A 27,160-nucleotide genomic window follows, 5' to 3' on the forward strand; every position below is an offset into this window, starting at 1 on the left:
GGACGATTCGATATGTGCCCCAGGTATGTAATCAAGCATATCACGCATCACTTATCACCCGCATGAATGGTTCATGTTTCTTCCGCGTGCAATGGCCGCCGGGAGTGCTGCTTGATGATAAAAACCGAATATAAATATCGCCGATCGCTTGTAAATGGGCCGATTGAATAATATGCCCATTACTGCTCTACACACACGAATCGCGAATCTAATGTCACGTGCAAACAATCTGTTGCTCCATGATCGATCGAACACCATCCCGATCGATTAGCCGTGACGTTTGTCTCGTGCAGCGGGCCGGCAGTGTGTGATGATCCAAGGTAATCAAACAAACAAAAAACTCAAGTAGGATACCCTTCTCTCCGTATCATCATCACCGTCACCGACGGGATATGTCCGCAGAGGACACCCCTTTTTCAAGAGGGGGTGTCGAATGACCGGGGAGGAGCACGTTCGTTCGGCCTTTTAAAACCGGGTGCAATTAACTGATAACGCAAGCTACTAACTTCGGTTTACCTCGTGGTAATTTATAACCGTTTCGACACTCAAGTATCAGTGTATAGATCGATTGGTCCGGATAGTCGGCGGCAATGCCGGTGAACCCTACGCCGGACACCTAATTAAACATTGTGTGGAAACCGCTGGAAGATGCAGCAAGCGGCGGTTTGTCCCCCGTTCCTTCGATCTCGTGACTTTTGGGGCCAGAGACCGAGGGCGCCATAAATCATGATCGCCGGTCACTGGTAATCGTGAATGATTTGCAAGAAGTGGAGAGTACTACTACTGGACCGTGATGGGCGATAGGCGGGAGAAGGTTTAGAGATATCTCGCTTGGGAGCGATTTTATAGCGAAAGTGGTCTTAAAGATGATTTTTAGTGATAGCAGCAGGACGGCCAATCTTTCTTCCTTTCCCTTTTGGAAGGACTTAAAAATCCAGTGTTGCATAGGCCTAGCGTTCTGGATATCCTGGATCTAGATCCTAGGTATCTGGAGTTGTAAAACCGCTGTTCCCACGAACGGATGTGATAACCATTCCTGCAAGTGCCATGATAAACTGAGCCTGAGTGAGCAGATTCCTGGATCTCGCTCACACCTCAGACTCGGGACTCTCCCCACAAACTTTTTTTCCTCGAAAGTAATCCCACCCGGTACAATCAATCATCGCCCTTGGCAATCAAAGCCTTCGCAAGTGTCTTCCTCCTAATGTGTGTGTGTGTTGTTCAGCAGAGACAAGCCAGATAAGGTAGAACATGCGATTCGAATGGGAGGCGTGTGGCCTGTGCGAGGCAGCAAATGGGAAAAACGGGCTACCCAAATCCATTGTTGCGGTGAAAACAAATTCCCCGGAATAGGAACTACCCAGCCAAGGTTATCAAAGGTGCGGAAAGTTCCACCTTGTGTACCTTTCGCGTTGTTAGTGTCAATCAGGCGGTTCCGAAAAAAGAAACAGACCGGTAAATCGGTGATGTGTGAACTAATAGTGGCTTAGTGACCAGTATCTTTTGGAGTCTCTTCGCAACGAGTCTCGTTGCCAGTATCGAGACACCGTGTGAGCTTGGTTGTGTTTTTGCTAATTTGAAGTACCTTGTTTTTCGTTATTCTTTTGTTAAAAGTCAAAGCATCAGTGTGTGTGCGGTACAAGATCATAGAACCGAAAACAAACGAATGTGAAATACCGGCAAAACACGCCTCTAGACTAGAAAAATTGCAAGTGCATTGCGTGCCCACTAACTACTCGTCAATGGAAGCAACCCAGCTCCCCAAGAAAAGACAACGGTGCCGTGTGAAAATGTTACTCAAAAACCGACAATCGTACAGCATCTGCCGATTGCGGGGCAGTGCCGGCAGTGTTGTGGCCCACCATCAGCAGAAGGAAAAGCTTCGGCTCGGGTACAGTGTGCTGCAGGCGTACGGTTACTACCTCGGCTATGGCGACATCGGATCGCTGTACCACTGTAGACCACGAGCGGCTGCTGCTGGTGGCGTTCGGGAGCGTTACGTAGCGTTACGCGTGGACGAGGAGGACTTCCCGATGGCGGACGGCACAAGTGCTGAGTACCGGTGGCAACAGCATCAGACGGTAGGGAGAGGGTAGGGAATGGGAAAAAAACTTTCCACCCCGTGTGCTCTAGAATGGTGGAGAATTCCACGTGTCCTCGTCTGAAGCGTTACCATCCTCCATCATCCATCATCGCCCAGCTCGACAAGCTTAATCCGCTCGCTGTTTGCCATCCTTGGGCCAGCTGTGTAGATCATGTACATGAGTTGTCGTTTTTCGCCTTGCTTCCGGAAGGCTCGTCACTGATTGTGCCTGTGCTCGTTTAGGTTGTTCTGTGTATTTATAGGCTAAGGTTAAGTGTTTCTGTTTACGCAAAACATTTTATGTAAATATTCAATCCACACGTGGGAAGGTCCCGCGCTGCTCTTTGATCGCAATATGGAGGACAAGAAAAAACTGGAGTGACATGACTCACATTTATCTATTTTGGAATGCATTTTCTACTCCCCTGTTGTTTCGATTCGATGTTACATTCCTGCTTGTGTTATCAGACATTGTCAACAGTTTTTTTTTTTTTTACTACAACAATGCAAGAGAAAGGTGTGACGATGTTTATCAGCAAATTTGGGAAAAAAGCTGAACGTGGCATCATTCGTGTGTGATAAGTGCCGGGCGGGGCAGAGTCATGCTTGGCTTGTAAATTTAATAACAAAACAGCTGCGACTACTGTTTCCCCCGATAAGATCATGTTTCACGATAAGTAAACTACGCATCGTAACTGCCTCCCGAGGCTCCAGAGCCCATTCATTCGTCTCCTTGTATTGCAACTATTCGATTCCGCAATCATATCATTCCGATGTGACACTGTCATACGAGCTAAGCTCGCTCCAGCAGCAGATAGTGCAGAATATAAATAGATTCGTACGCAAACAACCGAGACGATACCGGGTTATATGTGGGGATCATATTTCCCTACATTCTTGCCTGGACATAAATAAACCGATCCGCAGCCACTTTGATGCGCTTATCAATGGACTCCTCGCTCAAGAGAGGAGGACTATGCGGTGGTTGACAACACTCACATGATAGCGCTCCTCGCTCGTAGCGGGAACCATAATCCTATTGTCCTTCAATCTCGCTTGTTTTGCACGTCTGACAGATCCAGTAAGGTAGGAAAGCTCTTCCCCTGGGACGCAGAAATCGGTGGCCATCTTTCCCAGTGGTCGGTTTATTCTGGATGTCACAAAATCACCTCACCAAAATTATTGACAACGCGGAATGACAGGAAAATGATGATGGCGCAAAAGCTATGCCGAAGGAAGTGCTTTTTTATTGCACAAGGTCGTCGGTGTCCCCATCGGGAGCATTGGGGTATGGGCCTGGTCATTCTGTACATTCACGACTTATCGCGTACAGGTTCCTTCCGTTTTGTGCGTCGTCCAAAAAAGAGTGGTGCTATAAAATGAGGTAGCACATTTTTGTTTTCGACGACGTTCCGATATCTGAACGGACCCGATTGCCAATCAAATAAACCCCCCCCAGACACACCTGGAAGGGGACAGTGATTCAGAGCCATTACGTTGTGGGTTTTTTTTTTTCTTCTCTTTCTTCAGTGAGATTGGTTCTGATTTTCCTCCCTGTGCTCTCTTCTATCTGCTTCACAGCCCCTTCAGCTACGAGCCGTCTCTAGTCCATCGATTTCGGAGGCACCGATTGAAGCGGCACCGGCTGGCAGAGGCAGCCAGCAGGATGCACGGAATCCCCACCTAAGTACTGGCGGTGCCAATGCCCATCTCAGTCCCACCTCGAATGTGCATCAATCATCATCATCATCATCATCCTCGCATCAGAAGACTGTCCAAACCAAAGTGTCCAGCAGCAGCGGCGGTGCCACACATCATCCAGTGCAAGGTTCGTACAATCTCTCTCTCCGTTAAGGTGATGTACTTCAATCTTTTTTCATATTCTTCAGCTTCCGAAAGCGTACTGCAAAAGTTCCGCAAAACGTTCTCACATTTTAAAACCTCGAAAACGGTCGCCGCCCAACCGGTGACCCTTGCCACAACCGAACAGCACAACGGTGGCACGATGAGTGTGGATGACAAGCAGCAGCAGCACCATCACCACCGGTTCGGGCCACTGATCTGGCGATCGAGTAAGGAGCGCCGCAAGACCAAGTCCCATCGGCGGGACAAATGCAACAGCGGCGATTCGGGCATCCAGGTCGAGCTGGACAATGATGCGGATCAACATCTACTGCTGCAGCAACTTCACCCGCTCGAGCATCACCCGGAAGGTGTTCCGGACGGTGTGCGCAATGGGGTAAGTCTATCGAAACGCAATCGCGATCTTCTCCGGAATGAGTTTTTCTAATGTTCTCTTTCTTTCTCTCCCTTCAGGAGGTATCACCCCACACACAGTATACGGCCGGCGTACCGGTACGGAGGGCCAACTCAGCGAAAGTGTCCACCAGCAGCAGCACCACCAGCTCGTCCATCCTGAAGCACAAACTATCGCTCAAGGGCAAGGACAAAGAGAACGTCACCAACATATCAAGGCTGAGCGGCAAATCGCTAAGTCAACCGTCCGGTCTGGACTGCATCGTTGCGTCCGGTGATGACTGCGAAGTGGACGGAAGGCGTCGACGGCGAAGACAGCACACCCGCACCTCCACCACGATACCAACCGAGCTGGACGTTAGTGATAGCGAAAGCATCTCGTCCCACCCGGACGAAGATGAAGCGGTAGCGGTAGAGGACGAACTGCTTGTCGAGCCCGTGTTTGCCGAGGTGTTGTTTTCGTTCCGGCCCGGTGGTCCCCAGGAGCTTGGTCTCGAGAAAGGTGCTCTGGTGGAGGTGTTGAAGCGTGAGGCAGGGCCGTGGTGGTGGGGTCGTCTAAAATCGGACGCAATCGTGACGACGCCCGCCGGTGTTGACGGTGAACGGAAGCCGTCCGACTGTGGCTGGTTCCCGAAGGACTTTGTGAAGATTGTGCCAACGTACGCCAAACCGAAGCAGATACTCATCATTAGCAACAGTGAGACGACGAGCAAGCAGACGGCACCGTCCTCTCATTCGCACGGTGCTTGTGAGGACGATGACGGAGGCAGCAGTGCTTCCACGCTGATCGAAGGTGGCAACTGTGATAGTAGTACCCGACTGATGGGCGGACTGTCGGTGGCGAGCGATGGGTCGCCGGTAGCTTCCACCGGTACGCCACCGGACGCTGGTGTCGCTAGTCATCCGGACCTAACGAAGGAGAACATCATCAAGGAGCTGCTCGAAACGGAGATCAACTACGTGAAGCTGCTCAATTCGCTTTGTTTGGGGTAAGTGTTTTGGGGGGGGAGAATGAAGATCGCTGCGAGAAAAGAGGCCATGAATTTATTTTTTCCCGTTTCTTCCTTACTTCAGCTTCATTAAACCGTTGCGCGAACGGGAAGACGTCTTTTCGGTGGAAAGTGTAAATTTGATATTTTCCAACCTGGAAAAGATCTGGCGCTTCCAGCAAACCTTTCTCGACGCGTTACGTCTCGCTGTGCCAAACAATCGGATCGGTGAAGTGTTCCTGGAGTATGTAAGTGTCCACGATCACCACGATCGGAAACGTGTAGGAGCGGGCTTTTCGGGGGTGTAACTAACTGTTCCCGGCGCTGCTTCTCGATCATTACAGCAATCGGCGTTCATGGTGTACTCGTCCTACTGCAACTCGTACCCCCGTGCGCTGATGGAGCTGGAGAACTATGCCAACAATAAGGAAGCGAATCAAATACTGGAAAAGTAAGTGCCCTGATGATGGTTTATTGAAGATCGTTTCGTTTATTGGAACCCATTTCGCTTTTACCACCGTCCACAGCTGTCGTATGGCGGAGAATTTACCAGAGTTACCACTGTCGGCGCATCTACTGGCCCCGATACAACGGATATGTCGTTACCCGCTACATCTCAGCGAACTAGTCAAACACTCGCTCACCCGGAAGGAGCTGCTGCCGACGCTGAACCTGCGCAAGTGTACCAAATCCGAGCTGGAAACGATGGACTGCCGGGAGGTGTTCGAGATGGCCCTGTCGGCGATGCGGCGCGTCACGGAGATGGTGAATGAAGGTGAGTTTTGCCGGGCGACACAAAAAAAACACGCTAGAATTTAACTTTCTCCCCCCCATGTTGCATGCGTTAACGATGGTAGAGCTTTGGCCTAGTGATGGTAGATTCTGGATGCACTTTCCCGTACCGTTTCACTTTCAATTTTCTCGTCCCGACCATCCAACGATCGACTAATGGTCGTTACGGTGAGCGTTTTCGTTCGCTTGTACCGGGTCGACATCGGGATGTACAACTGGGGCTTTTTCTCGTTGGCCCCGGACTGCGATCCAAAGTTTCGGCGTGGCACAGTACCGTCCTTGTCTAGCTTTAGCTTTTTTGGACCTTCCGCGTGAGGGGATGGTCGTGATGGGCCGGCCTCATTTTCGTAGTCGCCTTCCGCCGTATCAAAATTCACTTGCCGCCGACGTTTAACCATTTTTGTCCGAAAAAAAAAATTTATGCTTGACTGCTCCAGAAATCAATGGTTACTACTGTTCGCATGCGATAGATGTGGTTTGTGGTTTGCGTTCATCTGCCTACTTAGATCCTAGGAAACGCTTCCCGTTGCTTGTTTTTCTTATTTGTAGGTGCCTTTACTTTTGTTTGTTGATTTCTTATGTTTGCTTTACCCTTTTCTTCTCGAAACGAACCACCGAAAACCGGGCAACAGGTAAACGGCACAGCGAGTATCTGTCCCGCATCCAGGCACGGTTCGAAAACTTCCAAGGCCCGTCGATCAACGTGCACAGTACCCGGCTGTTTCTGCAAACGGACGCGATCCGGATGTCCCCGAACCTGTGGAACAACACGTACACCCTGTTCCTGTTCGACCGGCAGCTCATCTACTGCAAGAAGGATCTGCTCAAGCGCACCAACTACATCTACAAGGGCCGCATCTTTCTCGACAACTGTCGCATCCTGAACCTTCCGGATGGGAAAATGTTCGGCGTGACGCTGAAGAACGCGCTGCGGCTGTACTGTGACACCCGGAACAAGTGGTTCGATTTCTGCTTTCGCAGCAGCAGCAGCAAGCTGCGCTTCCTGAACACACTCTCGTCCGAACGGCAGTTCTGCGGGGAAAGTTTGTTCGTGTCCGAGCTGGACGGCGGTGCGGCGTCCTGCTTTGACGACGACAATCTTTCCGATCGTGAATATTTCCCGTACGTGGATTTGGATGGCAAGGAGGGGGCGGATAGTGGAGACCAGAATCTGTACGATATGGTGGATGGGGGCAGTGGTGGTGGTTTCCGGCCATCGGTAGCAAGCAGCGTTTCGTCCATGTCGACCAGTTCGCAGTACGCGAAAGAATCTCTCAGCAAGCCGACCATGATGCCACCGTCGCTGGTGCCGCCGTCTGCCGTCGGTAGTGGGTCCGTTGGTGGTGGTAATACGCTTCCGAAAAAGTCTCGAAAAATGCCCAAAGATGCATCGCTCCAGCAGCAGCAGCAGCAGCAACAACAGGTGCTAGCCAGCTCCGACTACGGTTCGAACTCGCTCGGACGCCGCAAGCTGGGAAACTGGTTCCGGAAAGCGAAAAGCACCAACAGTACACCGTCGCAAAGCCCGACGCATCATCCGATGGCGATGTCGCTTGCCTCGATCGGCAACAACAACAACCACTCGGACAGTTCGTCCCAGAGCAGTCTGGTGACCGGGTTCCAGCAACAGCGAACGCTCTCCACGCTTGGCACTACCGCCGGTGGCAGTGGCCCATCCCTATCCGGACCAGTTGGCAAAGGTAAACCTTCCAAAGCGGACCAATCCACCACGTCGACGGCGGCAGCGACCGTGGTGGTAGTAGAATCATCATCTCAATCTCAACCCATCTCCATCACCACCAACACTGCTACTACCACTGCGACGGCCGCTTCCTCCTGAGGGTACGAGAGTACTCTGCTGTAGTGTGTGTGTGTGTGTGCAGCGTCATTCGTAGCGAAGCAATGCTCGAAATCGATCCGATTGCAGTGATCAGTCATCCATGCTTCAGGCCCTCATAGTGCAATCATTCCTTCGCCCCTGTCATCGTCATCGCGTAATCTCTCTCTCTCTCTCTCTCTCTCCTTCAACACAACCATCAACCACCAGTATCTATGCCCGAGTGTTATCATCTCTGGGTGGCGCCAGGGGACCTTCTCTTTCCTTCTAGTAGCATTTTCATACGCATTCTTCACTCTCTCTCTCTCGTTCTCTCTCTCTCTCGTATGCTCTTAAGTGGCTTTTTAGTAGCTTTTTGGTTAATTTAAATCGAGCTTTTGTGGCTCTTAAAGCAAGCTTAATGAACCTGCTCAGGAGAAGCATCGAACATCGTGTTGTAACGCCAGAACCCCCCTCTTCTATATACTGCACCCATAAAGACTTGCCCAAGCCCAGCAGAGCAGCGAAACGAAATACTAGCGAGAAGTGGAATTTTAGATGTTAGCAGCGTAGCAGTTGTATCTGTGTAGTAGGCGCCTTATTACCACCTATACATATATTATAAAATAGTATTACCTTTGCGTTTGCGTCCGTCGCATAATACTATAAAATGTACAGTCAGCAGGTAGAGAGTGTACTTTAGAGACTGGAACTGATCGGCACAAGAAATTGGATCGTTATTTTCATCTTCCCATTTCTTTTTTAAGAGGTTTCACCTACTTTAAGAGATTTAAGTTGTAACATATTAACTACTCTTACTACTACTACTACTACTACTGTATGCGGGTCGGTATTAAATTATTGTTTGGCATTATGTTCTTTTTAATCCTCTCTTTAAATCGTTAAGCATCCCCCCAAAACAAAACCTGCCCCCCGCCTCAAGACCGTGTTAGGTGATAGTGTATATGTGTGTGTGTATAGTTTTGGTTAATTTTTTTACCGCAAAAGAAATACGAACGAAAAAGCAGAATAAACAAAGCCTTATTATGTTTACTAAAGTTGAGTTTTTTTGTTATTTTAATCGTTTAATATTAAATTTATTTTTTATCATTTCAGGCCTTATATTGTGTTTGTTTTAATTTTTATATTTTAAACAAAAAATTATTTGAAACGCCTTTTTGTTTCCCCGGGAGCATTTATTTACAGCAATTTTATTAAAAGTTGAAAAAATCCAACAGTGTTCATAAACGACCGAGATAATGTTAATCATATAATGGAATCCCGTAAAGGAAAATTGTAATCATACAATGGAATGTTGCATTCAGTTAGCGGAAATTTGCAACTCAGCTATAATTAAATATTATTATAATATAAGAAATATTACTTTAATTCTTCTTCCTTGGGGGCACTACAAACTCTAAAGGCCATCTAAAGGCCTGCCATTTCTGGCTTTCAGTGACTTGATTTTACCCGTAGCAAAGTAGTCAGCTCTGGATGGGATTTGAACCCCGATCCTGCTGCCGTGTAAAGACTGGCGCCGTTATTGCCTCATGCACCGATCCGCCCGATTGCTTTAATTACCACTTGTTTCATGTAAAGCTAATGGCAAAATACCACAATCGTGTTGCAAATTTCCCCCAACTTAGTGTGCAATTCCATTGTATGATTGCAACTTTCTACAACCGGATGGCAATATTACACTATCCAGATGAAACATTCCACCGAGTTATTAAATAGCTCAATGTTATGATTTGCACCTTTTCTATCAAAAGCTCCAGAGGATGCAGTTCATTTAGAACCAAATGATTAGAAGCGACATATGTCGACATTGTCTACTAATGATCAACAAGTGCTTCAGACCTTTTTTCACTAGTAACCACAGTAAAGATGCTCATATCAATGCAACGAGATCCTTGGAGTTTTATAAGAAATTGCATGATGATCAACTTGGCACATGTTATATTGTTTTCGTACATTTAAACGATTTTTATCTGCTGCATATTTGTCCTTAATTGTTTCATATGTTGCTTATTTCATTTCCATTAAGCTTCCATTTCAAATAGCGACTCAACAACACAATCGGAGTACAGAGTCCGCTAGCCCAAATCATGTAGTAGTAGCTGTTGCGATGGAAGGTTCCGAACCGTCCTCCATCCCTCCATCCAATGTACAATAATGCACATCCTCTCATCCTGTGCTCATTTCTCTTCTTGCTTTCAGATGATGACAAAGATGAGCTGTTGTTCTAGTGCCATTCCTTCAAAATCCTTCAATCCACTTCTCCAACAAGATGCAATTGTTGCCACAAAACAATCCCCATCATGACACGGCACATTTGCGTGCCAGACAGACACACAGACCAAACCAGTGTTTAGAATAGTTTTAAACTAACGGCTAGATCCCCCATCTTGTTTTGGTATCTTACTTGAGTAGAGCGTGCTAAAACGGCACCCCCATCCTTAATGCATTTTCCTTTCCAGCAAGCTAAAAGTAAAGTAATTTGCGATGAAAGTTTACGCAAGAAAAGCTCCTTCTCATAACCTTTTCCCACAATTGCTGCCAATCGAGCCAAAGAGAGAAAGAGAGAGAGAGAGCAAGTGAAAAGAGAAAATTAATCTTAAAACATAAAAGTAAACAAGAACAGTGTTCAATTGAGTAGAAAGAAGGAAAGAAAATGGTTTTAAACACGTGCAAAGAAGGAGGAAAACAAAACGAGTGAACCAAGTAATGGTGTGGAACCCGCCATGTTGGCGGTTCTTTTTACTAAGCCACCACCACCACCACCACCATCAAAATGTCGTCAATTGTTTGCGTTGGTTGTAATGCGGTACTTCTATGAGTAAAATAATTACTAATTATGCAGCTGGCGTCGTGATCGCCAAGCAAACTGAACAGGGCGCTACAGTTAGTTACTATTGTGTTAAGCAGTTAAGCAACAACAGCAGGTTTCACTCACATCAGTAGTGTTATCCGGTAAGTTACGCTTTACGGGGCCGCGAAAAGGGGCAAGTTGTTCTTTGATTCTGTTAGTTGTTCCACCATTTTTTGTTTTTATGTGTGTATGTGTGTGTTTGTACTAACTTTACAGAAACTGATAACAAGCAATCAAAGCCAGAGTACCCGCCATTCGGGCGCGGGAAAGGAGGTAGTAATAGTAGAAGTATTACAAGCTAATAATAATTACAGACACACACGCTTAACTGGAAAGACATTTGTTGTCAACGATTTTAAACGTACGAGATGAAAGCAAATAAGGGAAAGCCTAGCTTTTGGGGATCGCCAAGCACAGCTACCGAGCTCCAGGAGTTGGGTGTGCTGAGTAAAACGAAGGCAATAATGTTATGTATTGCAATATAAAGGAACTGAGTGGAGGAAGTGACTAAGGGAAGGGGGGTAGTAGTAGCAATAGGGTTTGGTTCTGTTTCTTGTCGGTCTTTTGAAGGACGGCCGGAGTGAATACTGCTTCGTATAATCATAGAATTAGTGGTTACTGTTACTTTTTAAACCAGCAATTCTACCACCAATCCACTAGTTGCTCTGAAGTCTCAGTTAGGTTAGGGTTGTTGTAATAGTTGTACTCTCTTTTCTACCTGTACCATGGTGCGGCAGGGAAAAAAATTATATATTATCAGTTTGTGAAGATATTTAAATGAATACACCCTAGCAGTGGCGAATCAAGCCCTTTGGAGGTCCCAAGCAGAATAAAAGTTGGAGGCCTCTTTCTGTTAAAGTTGGAGCATCTCAGATCTATGGACTGGGCCAGAATGGGAGGCCAAGTTGAGATCCTTCACTAGATCTCTTATGGAGTTTGGGATCCTCTAAATTATAGAAGCTCCCTGGACCTCTCTACTTGCTTACAGGCAGATACACCTTGGGGCCCCCATGGGGAAGACACGGACCCTAGCAAGATCTCTTAACGTGTAGGAGGATCATTTGACCTCAGTTTATAGGAACATAAAGGCTCAATGGGATGGTCCTATATCCAGTTATAAATGTTAGGAAGTGAAAGTCCAAGGAGTATGCGAGGATTGATCGTTAATCCGCTATCTTGCGTCGGGAAATTATTCAACAACACCTTCATATTTGAAAAATGTGCGAGCAGCACCCTTTAAACAGCCTTAAAGAAGGCTTTCACACAACTTCTAGGGACACAAGAAAGGGCCAACGGATTATCAAGTTCGCCATCGAACAGATCGCTTCAGTTTATCTGTCAAACTTGCGAATATTCTGGAAGAGGAATTTTAAGTCTCAAACTCATCTAAAAATGTGGCCTATTTACATTGATTCGGGTGTTAAAATGAACTCAACCAGGTGGTTGTAGGACCAGGTACTTCCCAGGCTATTCTGAAGCACAAAACATTATCCTGAAAAAAGGATGGAAAGCCATGTCTCACTCTTCAAATCGAACCTAACGATGACTGTTTGAAAGTATGAAGTGTTGGTCTGAAGAGCTCTCTGGCAGTATCTGACCTCAGCCTGTTAGGTTATAGAATTTAGCCAGCGTGTATTAGGGCAGAAGCCTAGCAGAAATTCTGACAATGTTCCGATAGTTTTAATGATAACATCAGAGGACACATTTAGTATTTTTTTCATTTTCAGCCTTTCTTCCTGTCGCACCGGGTACAACCATATTTTGCGCTTCCACCGTCGTCGTTCAATGCGAACCATTTTGTCGAAGGTTGGTCACTTCATAACAAGACTTAACACAACTACAGAGCTGAGAGTTGCACAAAAACGGCAGAAACGGAAGCAGAAGAATTAGAAGGCACGGGGCTCTCTGTAGTATTATACATAATATATGCTTTAAGGCAAAGCTCACATACAACACATTACAGGGTTATTTAAAATGGACAAACAAACGAACGCGAATCCTTGGGAAGGATCTTGTCACAACAAACTGAACGATTGGGAGAATGTGCTGCCGTGCCATTCTCACCCCTTGGGGATCATTTCTTTGCATTGGCCTGAAGTACAGGAATATTATTACAAACCAGAAACTGACTTAGAAGAATGCGCTTACCGTGTTGTGTGTTGTTTAAAACTGAAGAATAGAGATCGAATTAAAACCTTATACAATTAAGCTATTTTCTGAAGGCGAGCGAGAAAATAACCCAACTTTTAGTGATCGGTGATCGATGCAGGAGTAACACTTAAGACGACACGGGAGACAAATGTTTGTGTGTTTGTGTGTGTGTACTACTTATATTGGAAGCTAATATTGGAAGATCTCCGTAACTTTGTTACACTAACCGTACACACGACACAACCCGTCTTGGTATTGTGTGCGTACTTTTAATACAAGCTCAAAACGAATATCCTGAATGGCCGCGAAGATGAAGGAGGAGCATACTAAATCGAAAAAACGAACTAAAAAAAATCATAAATTACATAAAAATTACACCCGCCAACTCTCGTTTCCGTTTCTGGCTCTCTTATACAAATGGTTCGACCTTCTTGTTGCAATGTGACCAAGAAAATACGGTACGATTTGTATTCTCAAAAACAGCCGAAGTTTCCTTTATTTGAGGACGTGTAAATGTAAATATATTTGCCTGAAAAAAAGGATGAATAAAATAAATGTTGCAGAAAGGTTACTACATTGCACCAAAACAAACCAAAAAAACATCTAACCGAAGCAGTGGCGAATCTAGACCTGTGGCGGGAATAACTCTGAGCTTCAGAGGCTCCTTAAACGACGAGATATTCCATTACGAAGTCTCTTAGACCAGGTCAGCTTCTTCCAATACGACTATCTGATGGTCTACGAAGTTCGCTCCTTGGACTGCAAGAGCCCTTACGAAGACTACGAGGTCTCTTGTTAAATCAAATCCCATGGACAACGAGGCCTCTGCCATTACGATGTCTTTCGGTAGTGGAAACTTAGACAACAATCTCTTGAACGACTAGGCCTTTCTGATAACCAGGTCTCTTCGTAGAAAAAAAACCCCATGGAGCAAGCAGATCTATTCCATTATGCGGTCTCTTGCATAAAAGACCTCTCCGCCCGCCAGGTTTCTTAGAAGACGAAGTCTCTTATGTTACGATGTCTCATGATAGCTGAATGAGTCGGACTTAGACAACGAGAACTCTTCAACGAAAACACCTCTTGATAAACCAGGTCTCCAGGCCCACGAGGCCTTTTCAACTAGGTATCTTCATAGACGAAGTTCCTTGAACTTTCGAGACCTCAAGGAGACTTCAAGGATTCTTGGACGAGGAGGACTCGCTCCATTCCATAATGAAGGTCTGTTATTGGACGAGGTCCTATGTTGGTAGCAGAAGTGATCTATTAGAAGAAACGTCGTTTCGGAAAGTAAAGGCCTCTTGAATGTCTAAGGTCCTCGAATAACGAAGACGCTCGGGCCCGCCCAAAGTTTAATCCGCCACTGAACTTAAACTGAAGCACAAGTAAAAGAAAAACCACTCCAAATTAGTATTGTCACTTGCCGAAACGGAACATATCGTTGTATCGTACGGATAAACAAATCCGGAACCATGCCAAACGACCATTCAGTTGCAGTACGATCGATCATAGAATTTAGACGTACAAATAGCATTCACAAACACGCACATTAGCGCACTCCCAGGAGTTGGCCACCGCTCCATACATTTAACCCAAGAAGGCGTTGTGTTTTGGAAAGTGCATAGCAACAAGGAGATCAGAATCTAGCCTACTACATGACGAAGGCAAATTTGGTGAATAAAGTTTTTTGTTTGTCCAATAAAAAGAATTACACACTAATTAACGAACACAGAATAAGTAAAAGCCTCCCAAAGCGAGCGATGGGAAGGCGCAAAGATGCAGAATGGAATCTAAATAAAGGAATTAAAATGAAAAATAAAAAATAAAAACTCACGTTGTCGCCAAATTTCGAGTGTATTATTTTCTTGATGGAGTAGTTTGTTCGTTTATTCTTCAATTCGATTCGTGTGGTTTACGATTACACTACTGGCTACACGTCTTACTCAGCTACCCACTTATTGTGCCTTCTTTTCGTTCGCTGGACGGACGGTTGGCTTGCTTCCATCGTCCTTGAAGTGCAGGAACAGGAACGAGAACAGGAACATGCCGACCACCATCGAGAAGGCGCTCGCATAGTACGGGTAGGCGCTCGGGATGAACCGTTCGTACTGTGTGTGCGTTAGCGGACGCACCGACACCTGCGTTGTGGAGTACAGGTGCGTATAACCGATACGGTCATAGTTCACCTTGAACTGGTACACTCCATACACGTCCGGGATGCGGAAGCGGGCCTCGTATTTGCCACCTCCAACCGGTACCAGCGTCGTGCGCACAAACGGATCAATTCGCACAAACTCCAGCTGCACATCTGACGCCTCAAATGCCTTCCACTGGCCATCGCTAGCACGCGTTTCGATCTCGATCGTGTAAACCACCGGATCGGTCACGGTGTACGAGGACGGTGGCTGCGATTCGCCCTCCTTGTGGTGGCTCACCGACCGAGCCCGGATCACTCCGTTCTCTCCAAACACCCACTTGCTAATGGCCATCGCGACATCCTGATTGCCGGAACGGGCGTAATGTTTACCGCCGGCCTGTGCACGCTGCACCGGCGACAGGAACGCCTCATCCGAGAAGAAGAACAATGAGCCGGAAAACACAACGCGAGCGTTGTTACGTGCCTGCAGAGCCGCAATCAGAAGCGTTCCCTTGCCAACCGCATGCGGGTACTCCTTGATGGGTGCATCCGGCACATAGCTGTACGCGGAACTGTCCGCCGTCAGCAGCTGTAGCACGAGTGGATTTTCACGGTCGGCCAACAGACCGGTTCCACGGTACAGCAGCGGAGCGACGGACGAACGGCTTCCAACGATGATGCTCGAATCGATGAGATTGTCAGGTGAAGCTACAATCGTCGTGTGATCACCGGCATCGGACACGTCATAGTTCAGATGATCGATAACGGCCGCCTTCTCCTCGTCCACCTCGAACCCACACTCGGAGGCAAGCTCACGCAGCGGATCACCCGACGTGGTACTTCCGGCCACCAGCACATTGCCTCCATTGTCGATAAACTCCGTAATTGCTTCCACGCTCAGCGAACCACCAAACTCCTCCACGGACGGGGCAAACAGGATGAGATGCTGGTACAGAAACTCACCATACTTCGACAGAACAAGCCCGGCGTCATCGGCTAGCTTGTAGGTGAGCTTGTACCCACGTTCCTGGAGCGATTTGAAGAAGATGGAATGGGTTTCCCGGATGGCCAAGTTGTCCAGCAGCACCAACGTTTCACCCGGTTCCGCTACCGCCACCGTGGGGGTGCCGATAAACAGGGCAAACAGCAAAAATCCCGTAATTCCGACGACCGACCGGTTCGACATGTTGGCACAATTTCTTCGATTTTTTAATCTCACCAGCCCACCTTGACACGCCATCTGACAGCTTGTATTGCACAGTGGGTTAGCCGGGCGTGACGATTTCCAAAAGGCCTTTCTGGGATTTATTTTACTTTTCAAAGAATCGATATTTGAAGTAGGACTGTGTGTTATTATATCATACTAAAAAATCAAGTTTTTTTTCCAATAAAATGGTTCATTTTTTAGCTTAAATGAAGCTTAGATTTTATTTTATTTTTTTATGTTTTAGTTCTATCAACACCACATCAACAGGTACTGTCCCACTGTGCATTGCTATTCACTTCAAACACCAACGCGAACAGCTTGCTGTCAAAATATTGAATACAAAATATAGAACCTTCAATGTACGCCAAAACCGTGCCGACCGAGGAAATTCTTTTTCTTAGTGGTAAACAAATCGTTCTTTTTGTGCTTTACATTGTTTTTCCCGCCAGTCGAAACCCGTGCCCATCCGATTCCGATGCAGGTTGATCTCCCGCAACCCGGCCACCGTGTGCAGTTTCGATTCATTTTCACTTCCGCTCCACGTCCGACGACTGTGGGCGCTGGAAGCAATTCGGGCATGAAATACCTTCACGTTTCAAGCGGCCCAGCCGGGCAATAGATAGTGTTGGATGCAGTGTGCTGCAGCGTACCGATGTAGAACGATAGCCGAACCGGCCAAGCATATGCATTATGTGGAGAAAAACGGAACACGGCAGTGAATTCTGCTCTAGTTTTCAGTGAAAGGTTCGCTAGCGCAAACTGCAGCAGCAACATCAACCGCACTCCAAGCAGCAGGGAGGGTGTGTTGAAAAGGCGGCACTGCTGGAAAACTGGATTTTCTGCTTTTTCTGCTCTCCGTTGCGTTCTTTTGTGCGTTGGTAAGAAAAGCTGAGCGTTTCATGCATCGTCCCGCTTCCGTCTGCTTTGCATTTTCTGCAGGTTACTTCAGTTTCTTTTCGACGTACACTGTTCCGGCTGTTGTACTAAGCGCATCATCGAAGGGGAAAGCTACGGCCAGCGGAAGCGGATCGCAAGCGTACGAGACGGTGCTTTCCCGCAGAGCTACCGAACGATCATGTTTACGGAGAAGATTTTTGACAATCTCGGCGTGGATATGATAACCAGCAATGATTCGGAAGAATCGATGGAGAAGTTTGCGGGCAGCATCGGCAGCAGTGTGAGTGCAATCGCAACGAAACGGTGTCTTTACACATTCCAACGGGCAACAGTTCCTAATGCAATGCACTTTCATTGTAGAAGTATCAGTCGGTGATAACGGACCTCGGGAAGGCTTTGCTGCAGGCGGCCCGTACTGGCAACACACCGAAGGTGCTCGATTTGATGGGCCGTGGTGCACCGTTTACTGCGGACTGGGTAAGGCATTTAGCATAGCGTCGTACTGTGCCTGTTACTGCTACTAAATCTGCTCGCATTACTTACCTTAGTTGGGCACTACACCACTGCATTTGGCGGCACGATTCAACCACATCGAAACGTGCAGAGCACTACTGCGGGCCGGCATAAGCAAGGATTCAAAAACCAAGGTGGACCGAACGCCTTTGCATATGGCCGCTTACCATGGTAACATCGAGATCGTTGAACTGTTGCTAAGCAACAAATGTGAAGTCGATGCAAAGGATTTGGTACGTAAAGGAATCAAGCATTTCCATGGCGACATCCAGTAATGTGGCCATTTGAAACTGTCGTTTTTTCCTTGCAGTTAAAAATGACTCCTCTACATTGGGCGGTGGAAAAGCGGCACGACAAGGTGGTAGAAATGTTGCTACAGCACGGTGCGGATCCGAACGCGCTCTCCAAGTTTGACAAATCTCCAATAGTGCTCGCCAAAACCTCCAAACAGATGGAACTGGTGCGGATACTGAAGTTGGCGAACGAGTTACGGGCTGCCAGCAACGAGCAAGTGGGGGTATGTTGGATTGATCACGATCTTGTTACCTTCGCAATGGAAAGCATGATTGTTGCATTAATTTACAGGTGAAAGAGGCAACGGATAGCCTTATGCACGAACTGCAACAACACAAGGAACGGCATCTTGATGGCCAGAGCGCGATTGGCAACGAAAACGACGAGATAGAGGATAACATTACGATGGAACTGAGTAACGATAGTAACACCAACCTGTCCGACCACTCCGATCACGAACACCACCAACACCCCCTGGACGATACGTACCATCTCATCGAGAAGGAGGACAGTCTGAGCGATGCCATAGCGAACCTGGAGCAGAGTACGGAGGCTGATCCGAAAAATCTCGACTCGTCCACACTGCAGATGCTCAAGGAGCACGGGATCGCCTTTATGCCGGCGGACGAAGGTGGTAGCGTGATAACGTCCGCCATCAAGAGCGGCCGGAAAATCGTGCTTTCCGAGGCGGGCAAGTACGCGCTGAAGGAGACGAGAAATCTTCACACTCAACAACAGCAGCATCAGCAGCATCAACAGCAGCATCAGCAGCATCAACAGCAGCAGCAGCAACAACAACACCACCTACAAAAGCAAACGTTTCATCCAACCACGTCCATCCATGGCGCCAACATCACGCACACGAAAACGAAGACAATCAAAATTATCAAAAAGCAATCGTCCTCATCGCACCTGCACCATTCGCACCTTCACCATCACGTGCATCAGTCCGGCACGACCGGTGCCACACCGACGATAAAGACGAACAAGGTGATCAAGATCCTTTCGCCGGAAGAGTTTAAGCAGATTTGTGGCGGCGAGGTCGGTGGCATTAAGCGAGTGTCTTCGTCCGAGTACAAGAAAGCGGTAGCGTCCAGCTCTGTGAGGTAAGTCACATCCCATCTAACTTACGTCGGTTATTTGACTTGTCTGATTTTCCCCCCTTCGCCAGAGTTCCTATCGGTGGTCGTTCCCATGTGATACCGTCGTCCGGTGGTAGCATGGGCCCGAAACCAATCAGCAAAATCGTTATGACAAAATCCGGCCAACGGTTTCCGGTCGTGGGGAATGCGGCGAAAACGGTCGGTGACTTTGTGCAGACCAAAATGGGTGTTAGCAGCAGCGGTAGCAGCGGGATCGGCATGGCGAACGGACTGTCGGCGAGCGGCCACAACCGGCACATCATCACCTCGGCCGATGGTGTGAAACGAATCCGGACGGCAGCCGGTATGGAAATCATATCCGCCCTACCGACCAAACTGCCCCAGGATACGGTAGTGTCCGTTGAATCGTCCACGGCGCCTCGGGTAGGTGCCGTAATTCATCGTGTCGCATCGCTAGCCAATCCCAGCTCCGTCCCATCCAAGGCTATCTCCTCCGCTTCGAAGACCGCGAGCGGGAACCTAGTGGTCGACGCACACGACCGGCAGCTGCTCGAGCTGAAAAAGCTTATCGACGACCTGCGGAAACAGTTCGAACTGTCGCAGAAACAGAACGAGGAGTATCGGGCCCGGGTGGATAAGCTCGAGAAGGAGGTGCAAACGCTGAAGCAGCAGCAGCAGCGTTCCGGTGACGGTGCGGCGACCGGGGCCAGCTTAGTCGAGATCCTGTAGATCCGGTACTCACAGACACAGTACGTAACGCTGCTACGTGATGTATGGCGCTTCCTTGACACAAAACTACCTTTTAGGAATGTAACGGCGCGTGCATATGGCGTGTGCGTGCGCCCTTTATTGTTAAGCGTTATAACCGTTCGTGCATGTTGCGAACCGCCGGGGTGTTGATGCCCATGTGCGCAGAGCATTTCTTGCTGCTATCTGATACAACCGTACCGTGTGCTGCTCGGTTTGTTTCGGATCCTTCGTTCTCATTGCCCATCTCCCTTTCCCTTTAAAATATCAACGACAACGGCCATTTCTACTGAACAGTTCCGAAAGATCCATCGAATCTCTGCAACGAATGCTTTTTTTTGTCAACACCATAGTGCCACTTTTCGGTGTAAAATTCACTACCAGATAACAGAGAGAGCTCAGTGAGAAACGGAAACCGACCACAAAACGAAACGAAATCCGCAAACAGCATATAGCAAGGCAGACAAGTGTAAAGCATTTATAGTGTGTTCGAACGCGTCGCATCCGCCGTGCGGCCGGTTATAATAGAGGTAAGGTCAGATAATTAAGGTGTCAGCAATATGGCAAACAGTGTATCGCGAATGCGAATGCGAATGGGGGAAATCGTTGCTCATAATAATGTATAAAATTGTTGGTTTTTTTTTTAATTAAAATAGCCATATAGGGAAAAGGTCTACAGCCGGGGGCCGGTAACAAACCGAAGCTGAAACTTCACTAAACCTGAATTTCGTCCCAGCACCACTCGTTTGAGACCGTTGAGAAGTCTTCTAACAGGGCCATTTAAGTCATCTACTTTCCGCTTTTTCTATGTTTCCCATATTTACAAAACTACTTACTTAACAAAACGGGTTGAATTGATGCATTTTTCCTTCCCTCTGTTCTTTGTTGTGCTTTGGGGCGAAACATTATTATTGTGTGATTAACCAGAACCAGAATTATTAGGCGACGAATTAGAAAAAAAAAGCGGAAACGGAAATTTAAGAGAGAGTTTTGGGTTAAAGTTTTGTTATTGCGAAATTTGGCGGATGTACAGAGAACCGGCAGGAGGTGCTAAAAGGGGGAAAAAGGATAATAGAGCGTATCCGAGCAGCAGCCGTAAGCAATATCATCGAGATGGAAACCATCTCTGCGCGTGTGGACGCTTAAGTTTAAGCTTGTTTGTACATATAGAGTAAGTAAAACGCTACGAGTGTATAACAAAAAACCAGCCGCCTTACTTTAAAGTGTTCTGAGCCACGGATTGAATGTGACAAAGTGGGGGAGCCATTTTTCCCGGTGCTAAGAAGACCGAATCGACCGAAGGAGGGACTCACCTTTCGGAGAGTGCAGGTGGTGGCCTCACACGTGCCCCAACACTCGCACACAAATGGCGTTGGCGCTAGAATGTAAACGAATAAAACAGATGCATTTCATTTTCACTTTTCTCTCTCGCTCGCTCGCTTTTTGTTGCTGTATTTATCGTTCTGTTTGCATTGTTACATTTTAGTTTCCCCCTACACACCGGTATGCTTCTTCACCCAATCTCTGAAAGCGGTAACGCGGGCGAATGCAGCCGGGAAACCACGCTCGCAGCCCAAGGCATGACCGAAGCTAACCACACCGACCAGCGTCTTGTCTTCGGCCAGCACCAGCGGACCACCGGAGTCACCGTTGCAGGGCGATTCCTTCTCATCACCGCGCGCACACAGGGTCGTCTTGCGCACCACCAGCGGGCTGAACGTTTTCTGGCACTCGGCATTCGTGATGACCTTAAGCGTGGCGTACTGCAGGTCCTGCGACACCGGTCCACCGGTTTCCATCAAACCCCAGCCGCTAACCACGACCGATTCCCCGGCAAAGTCATCGTTTCCAGTCGGCAGCCGGACGGGCTGCACATTCTCGTTGAACTCAACCTTCTGCGGAAGCTTCACCAGCGCCACATCGTTCGCCACAAACAGGGGGTTGTATTTCTCGTGCTTGAAGAACTCGGTCGACTCCAGCACCAGCCCACCGTCGAACTCAACCGTGCCGAGATGAACTTCCACCGATTTGGCCAGCTGTACGCAGTGGCCCGCCGTCAGGACCCACTCTTCGTTCAGCAGCGAACCACCGCACAGCGCACGCTGACCGTTGCCAACGTTCAAGGTAAGTCGCACCTGGTACGGGAACTGGCCGAGCGTAGCCGCTTCACCGTTCACCACACGTAGCCCGGGCGCGGCCTGGGCGAGGGCGACCGAAGCCACCAGCAGTAGAGCCACCGACACGGATTGCATTTTGCGATTCCTTACTAGTTGATCCTCGTCGATGGAGGATGTGCGAACGAATTATGCCGTCCATTGGGGTTTGTGCTTTCGTTTTTATAATCGACTTATCGGTTGATAAGACGGTTGGAGACGCGGTTGGGCTACCGCTAGAAGCGCGTTGTAGATTATGCCGAGACAGTGTTGAAGTAGTGCAGACTCTCGTTGCTCGGTAGCACTTGAAGTACTTTGTTTATTGTCCATTGACCCAACATAGAGGGGTTGGAATAGCCGGGAAAATTACATCTTCTAGAGTACTGCATAATGTAGTCAAGTGTCTACATGCGTTTTTGCTTGCTGCAGGCTCTTCAATTTTACCGGAAATCATTTTGCACTGCTTGGATTCACGTTGCAAATCTTTCAGAGGGTAAATTGTACAATCCGCTTAACCATAACTAGCTTGTTTGGTTCTGTTCAGACTCACTAATGCAATCCAGCTAATTCCAATCGATTCTAGTCGTTCATTCATCAATTGAAAACAAAAATTCATCTAAAATTGCTATTCCGATTAATCATCCGCATGATGTGACACTTGAGGAACGGGTTCGTTAAAATCCCGCCAATCCTGAGTGTCTGGAATCTTAATGAATCGATTGTGGGTTGTAATGGGTTGTAATGGGTTGTAATGGGTTTCCAGGTGCTTGCCAATAAGCCAACAAATCCTCGTATTAACAGATACTGCAACCTCATAAACTTCAACAAGGCATTTAGAGAATAGCAATCAAATGCTCTTGTAGCTACTCGTTTTTTTAAGGAATTGTGCTCAAAATAACATATATTTTCATACATTACACTTTTAAGAATTGTTCCTGTTAAATCATTTTGTATTTTTTTTTTTTCGTAAAACATTGCTGAAAAGCTGTCTTCTCAGCTGCAATGAATCTGAAACCACGTGTTTTTTCAAACGGCGCATTTTATTGCAGCGCCATCTAGTGGGAAATGCACGTAACTAGCGTATAGCTCTCCTACAGGGTTCGTAGCGTACAATCAATTTCAAAACCAAACGGAATACTATTAGGTTCGTTTGGTCAACGAGTTTTTTTTTTATTTTATATTATCCAGTTTAGAAAAACTGAGATAATCCACTTTTTTTAAACATCCACTTACCCTGATTGTTGTAGGCACTAAAACGTCGAGAGTCTTTTTTTGCCATTTTGGCTTCCTAGGCTTGATTTTACCCGCTTGATAGACAGTCTGATAGTCGACTTACCATAAGGTATACATCTAAGCCAGAAAAAAGATGCTTTACATGTTTTTTTTTCTATGTATCGCCAACCAAAGCTCTATCCCATGTTGGAGGGCTACCATTTCCAAGGGCAGTATTTACAAAATTAATGGGAGAAAATACAGCTTCGTTGAATAATCAGTACAGAAATGATAGATTGATCGACTAGAAGTAAACTTAATTGAAGGCTTCTGTTCTTGGTAATCATTTTCTTCAAATCTTACCAAATCCGCCTATTCAGATATTTTCTTTAAATCATTAGTTCTCTTACAAAAAAACAATATTATATCAATTTTGATGTTCTAGCCAATTCTTGAAGGACAATTTAGCCAAATGATGCTTGGCCTGTCCGAAAAACTTATGTAAGATTCCAATATTGCTGATGCAATAATTGTAAAGTTGTTACACACCTATTTTCCACATGGAGACTAAAATAGAAACTATTTCCCATGGTTAGTCCTACAGTGGATACGATAATACCCTTATGGCAAATTTTATTATATTTTTTACAATTCTGATTGTAATTTTTTCATACTTGAACTGATTGACTTTTTATTTATTTTGTGTGATAAGTATATTTAACTTGTTAAAGAAAATGAAATTATGAGTCATCGGAAAATAGAAGGAAAATAAAGAGTTTAGTTATTAATTAAAGGAAATCTTGTAATTTTCTTTAATATTTTTTGAAAACAATTTTATACAGTATTTCCGTACAAAAGACCCCCTCTGTGTAACCGATTTAAAACATAATCGAGGCTTTTTTTAGATTGTACTCCAAATTATACTTCTATTGTTTCTTTATAAATAATCATACTAATTAAACCTCTCCTCTTATCGTATTTTTGATTATAGTAATAATATTGACTATTTCAATCTACTACTTATCGTAATGAGTTTCAAATCAACTATCTCACTCTTTTCTAGCAATCGCCACCAATAAACAATCGTCAATACACAAAACAAATACTCACACGCTATCTGTTCCGGTGTCCGGCAGTAAACACACTTGCAACGATGACGTCGAACACGCACCTTATCCGGTTTCGTGCGCAGCATTAGCGGTGAACGCGCTGTGAACCACTCGTCTACGCTAGGCATGTTGCGCATTATCTTGGCTGCCCATTCACTAAACTCGAACCGGGCATGCATACAATCTCCCACCTGGTCCAATTCGCGTGGGAATTTCCCAACCGTCTGCGCACGCATGCTTTAACACGATGTCCGCACACACGGCACACCGACTCATTCATGATTCTCGGAACGGCAGCGGCTTCGAGTGTGCCAAATCGAAAGCATATCAAAACAAGTAAGTGGTGGGGTAACAAGTGTGCGGCCAGAGTGTCTAGATGTAGTGGTGTGGAAAATGCCTTCACTAAGGAAATGCCTTACGCTTCCCGCCAAAACGAGTGCAAAGTGTGTTGGATTGTTGAGAGAGATTTAAAGGGTTTGCTGTGATGGTAATGAGACAGTGTTAACTTTTGAATGTATAAATTATTATTTGAAATTCAACAGAGTTTAATATAATAAATTTATATATAAAAACACTAGAAAATACAGTATTCTAGCGCAATCTCTTCGTGCTGGTAAAAACGAAAAGTAATGTGAAGCACTGAAATAAACGACCAGCAAACAGCGTGTCGGAATTAACCTACAGTGCATGTCTATTTTTATCAATACTAGAGGCGTATGGTGAGAGTGGCTGTTTTATGATCTTGGGTAAGGTTGAGTTTATTGATTTTGAGCGTTTTAGAGCAGGAGTCTCTGATCATCTCGGTACAAGGGTCGTCCGACTTCGATGGTTGAGGTCGATCAAGGTTAAATATTAATTTAGTTTAAAATAATCCTGATGAGATAGCTCGTGAATAAATCAAGTAAGTCTTTGAATTTATTCATAAAGAACGGCCTGGCCGTATTGCTTACCTCTTTTGTTGACAATACGGCTTCAAGCCTTCATAATTAAAAATAAATAAATAAATAAATACCCTTTTTTGGTATTCAATTTAAATGTAATGCTCAATTTTCCATTATTTTTCCCAACTAAAGATTTCTGATGTATTCCATCACACTATCATTATTTTAATTACTTTTGAATTCTATTGTTAAACTATTTCCTCTTTAAATCATAAATCGATGGACTAGGAAAATGAATAGGAAATTATAATTTGAAGCGCCTAATTAAGATTTTTTATGCCTGGTCGTATTGCTAGAGCGTCAAGTTAAGATAATATAATAGAAAATGGCCTCGAGCAACAATTTATAATAAATAAAAAAATCAAAACAGTTTATTTTATTTATGCTTCTTTAATATGTTGTCTATATCGGCTTCTATTTATTGCATTTTCTGCCATTTTTTTTAAATACCTCTGTTAAGAAAATATGTTATCCCAATGTGGATCGATTATTTTCAAAAAGCTTTACATAAATTTTAATGGTACAAAAAATTCATTTTATTTACTAAAAAACAACAAAAAGCTCAGCTCAAGTTTTAAACATTAAAACCAAAAAAAAAAACATTTGCTTCTTTGTATGATCTAGTGATCATAAAAACCGCTCGTCACTGTACGCAATCCTGCAGCGAGCAGCGCGAGAAGGACCCCGATAAAACAAAAAAAACAATTGAGAAGCGAAAGAAGACAAGAAAAACCCCGATCGAAGCAAAAACGGAAACCACGATCGCACAGACACGGACCCCAAGGGCAAGGGATGGCCGTGGTAAGACGACGTGGAAATAATTGTCCGATGAGTCATCACGCACTGGCACTGGCCTGCATTGGCTGGCCGTCTTTTGACTTGCGTCTTCTTGAAAAAAGCCACCGCAAAAGACGCTCACGGGGCAGGAAGAAGAGCGCACACAACAACAAGTTGTTGAGTGTTTTGTCTCTCTCTCTTTCGCATCGCGGTTCTGCTTCTGTTCGCTCTCTCTCTCTCTCTCTCTCTCGCTCTTAGCTCTCATCTCGTGCGCCTTTTGCTAACAAACTCAAATGGGAGATAAATAAAAAAGTCCCAGCCTACCGCGAGCATAGCTCAACATGCAGTACAAGCAGGATGGAAATAGCAACAAACCGATGCTGCTGCCAAAGGGAAGTATGATGTCAGAACGTGGTCCGTGCTTGTGTGACCGTGTTCTGCGGAGAAAAGCCATCTTCAGGCCGGGTTCGTGTTGCAACGTGTTTCTGCTTATCGTTACCCCCGGGGCCTTCTATGCCACCCTCACCCTAACGCATCTTCTTCGCTCGGTGCAGTTAGAATGCACATTCCCTTGCATCGCTCTCGAAAGGCAGACAGGCGCATTCGTGTCCCGGCAACCTGTTTTTTTTTTGTCGCAACCCGTCCGATTCCGATTCCGAGCAGAGAAGAATAGAATACGGCCCGACGGTTTGTCCTTGGCGCATAGACCGACGGGGACGCTTTCGATTTGTACTCGGCAGCACGTTCTCCTCTTGACGTTCGGCTGGAATTCGGCCGTTATCCGGTCATCCGGAGAAGTCGACCATGTGGCGCTAGCCGTTGGCGATAAGACGTTTTCTGCTTTGCAGGCTGAGCGTTACGGAAAAAAGTACGCGTACAACAAACAAATACGAACCATTATCACTATCTAAATAAAAGCAAACGACAGCAACATTTTTATTTTTCATATTTGTAGTTCTTCTAGCAACAGCAGGGACTAGGGCGTACTTCGAGATAAAAAACATATTTTTTTAAATATTAGATTACGATTGGAAAACTTTGTTTTTGAAATTTCCTGGGAAAAATGTTACATTTTTCTATTTAATTAGGAAGGAATTTTTTATATGACAAT

General features: G+C 46.1%; 4 protein-coding genes across 8 annotated transcripts in view; 2 read left to right on the forward strand and 2 right to left on the reverse strand.

The window, feature by feature from the left end:
• Nucleotides 1-14,805, forward strand: part of LOC118509543 — a 209,845-nt gene extending 195,040 nt beyond the window's left edge. For 2 of the 3 annotated variants that reach the window (XM_036050288.1, XM_036050290.1), the window contains exons 12-18: nt 3,665-3,911; nt 3,973-4,322; nt 4,400-5,328; nt 5,414-5,576; nt 5,673-5,779; nt 5,856-6,103; nt 6,753-8,994. In XM_036050288.1, the coding sequence (XP_035906181.1) occupies nt 3,665-3,911; nt 3,973-4,322; nt 4,400-5,328; nt 5,414-5,576; nt 5,673-5,779; nt 5,856-6,103; nt 6,753-7,960 (3,252 nt within the window). In that variant the 3' untranslated portion in view covers nt 7,961-8,994. Of the gene's footprint in view, nt 1-3,664; nt 3,912-3,972; nt 4,323-4,399; nt 5,329-5,413; nt 5,577-5,672; nt 5,780-5,855; nt 6,104-6,752; nt 8,995-10,156 lie in introns of those variants that run through there. The other variant, XM_036050291.1, reaches the window with a different exon arrangement.
• Nucleotides 14,806-16,329, reverse strand: LOC118509548 (dolichyl-diphosphooligosaccharide--protein glycosyltransferase 48 kDa subunit-like). The gene has a single exon (XM_036050298.1). The coding sequence runs from the start codon at nt 16,280-16,282 to the stop codon at nt 14,915-14,917; it is 1,368 nt and encodes a 455-aa protein (XP_035906191.1). The 5' UTR covers nt 16,283-16,329; the 3' UTR covers nt 14,806-14,914.
• Nucleotides 16,330-16,599: 270 nt separating this feature from the next.
• On the forward strand, nt 16,600-21,275 carry LOC118509546 (inversin-A-like). 3 transcript variants are annotated; one of them, XM_036050295.1, is made up of 7 exons: nt 16,600-16,706; nt 17,243-17,480; nt 17,561-17,677; nt 17,749-17,946; nt 18,024-18,230; nt 18,299-19,113; nt 19,179-21,275. In XM_036050295.1, exons 2-7 carry the CDS (start codon nt 17,379-17,381, stop codon nt 19,837-19,839), a joined length of 2,100 nt encoding a protein of 699 aa, XP_035906188.1. In that variant the 5' UTR covers nt 16,600-16,706; nt 17,243-17,378; the 3' UTR covers nt 19,840-21,275. The 3 variants fall into 3 exon arrangements, with proteins under 3 accessions (XP_035906188.1, XP_035906189.1, XP_035906190.1); XM_036050296.1 differs by lacking the exon at nt 16,600-16,706 and adding an exon at nt 16,715-17,047; XM_036050297.1 differs by lacking the exon at nt 16,600-16,706 and adding an exon at nt 17,082-17,103.
• LOC118509549 (collagenase-like) lies at nt 21,270-22,179 on the reverse strand. Its single transcript, XM_036050299.1, has one exon. The coding sequence runs from the start codon at nt 22,107-22,109 to the stop codon at nt 21,351-21,353; it is 759 nt and encodes a 252-aa protein (XP_035906192.1). The 5' UTR covers nt 22,110-22,179; the 3' UTR covers nt 21,270-21,350.
• Between the last annotated feature and the right edge of the window lie 4,981 nt (nt 22,180-27,160).

Source organism: Anopheles stephensi, chromosome 3, assembly GCF_013141755.1.
Source record: "Anopheles stephensi strain Indian chromosome 3, UCI_ANSTEP_V1.0, whole genome shotgun sequence".
NCBI classification, from domain to species: domain Eukaryota; kingdom Metazoa; phylum Arthropoda; class Insecta; order Diptera; family Culicidae; genus Anopheles; species Anopheles stephensi.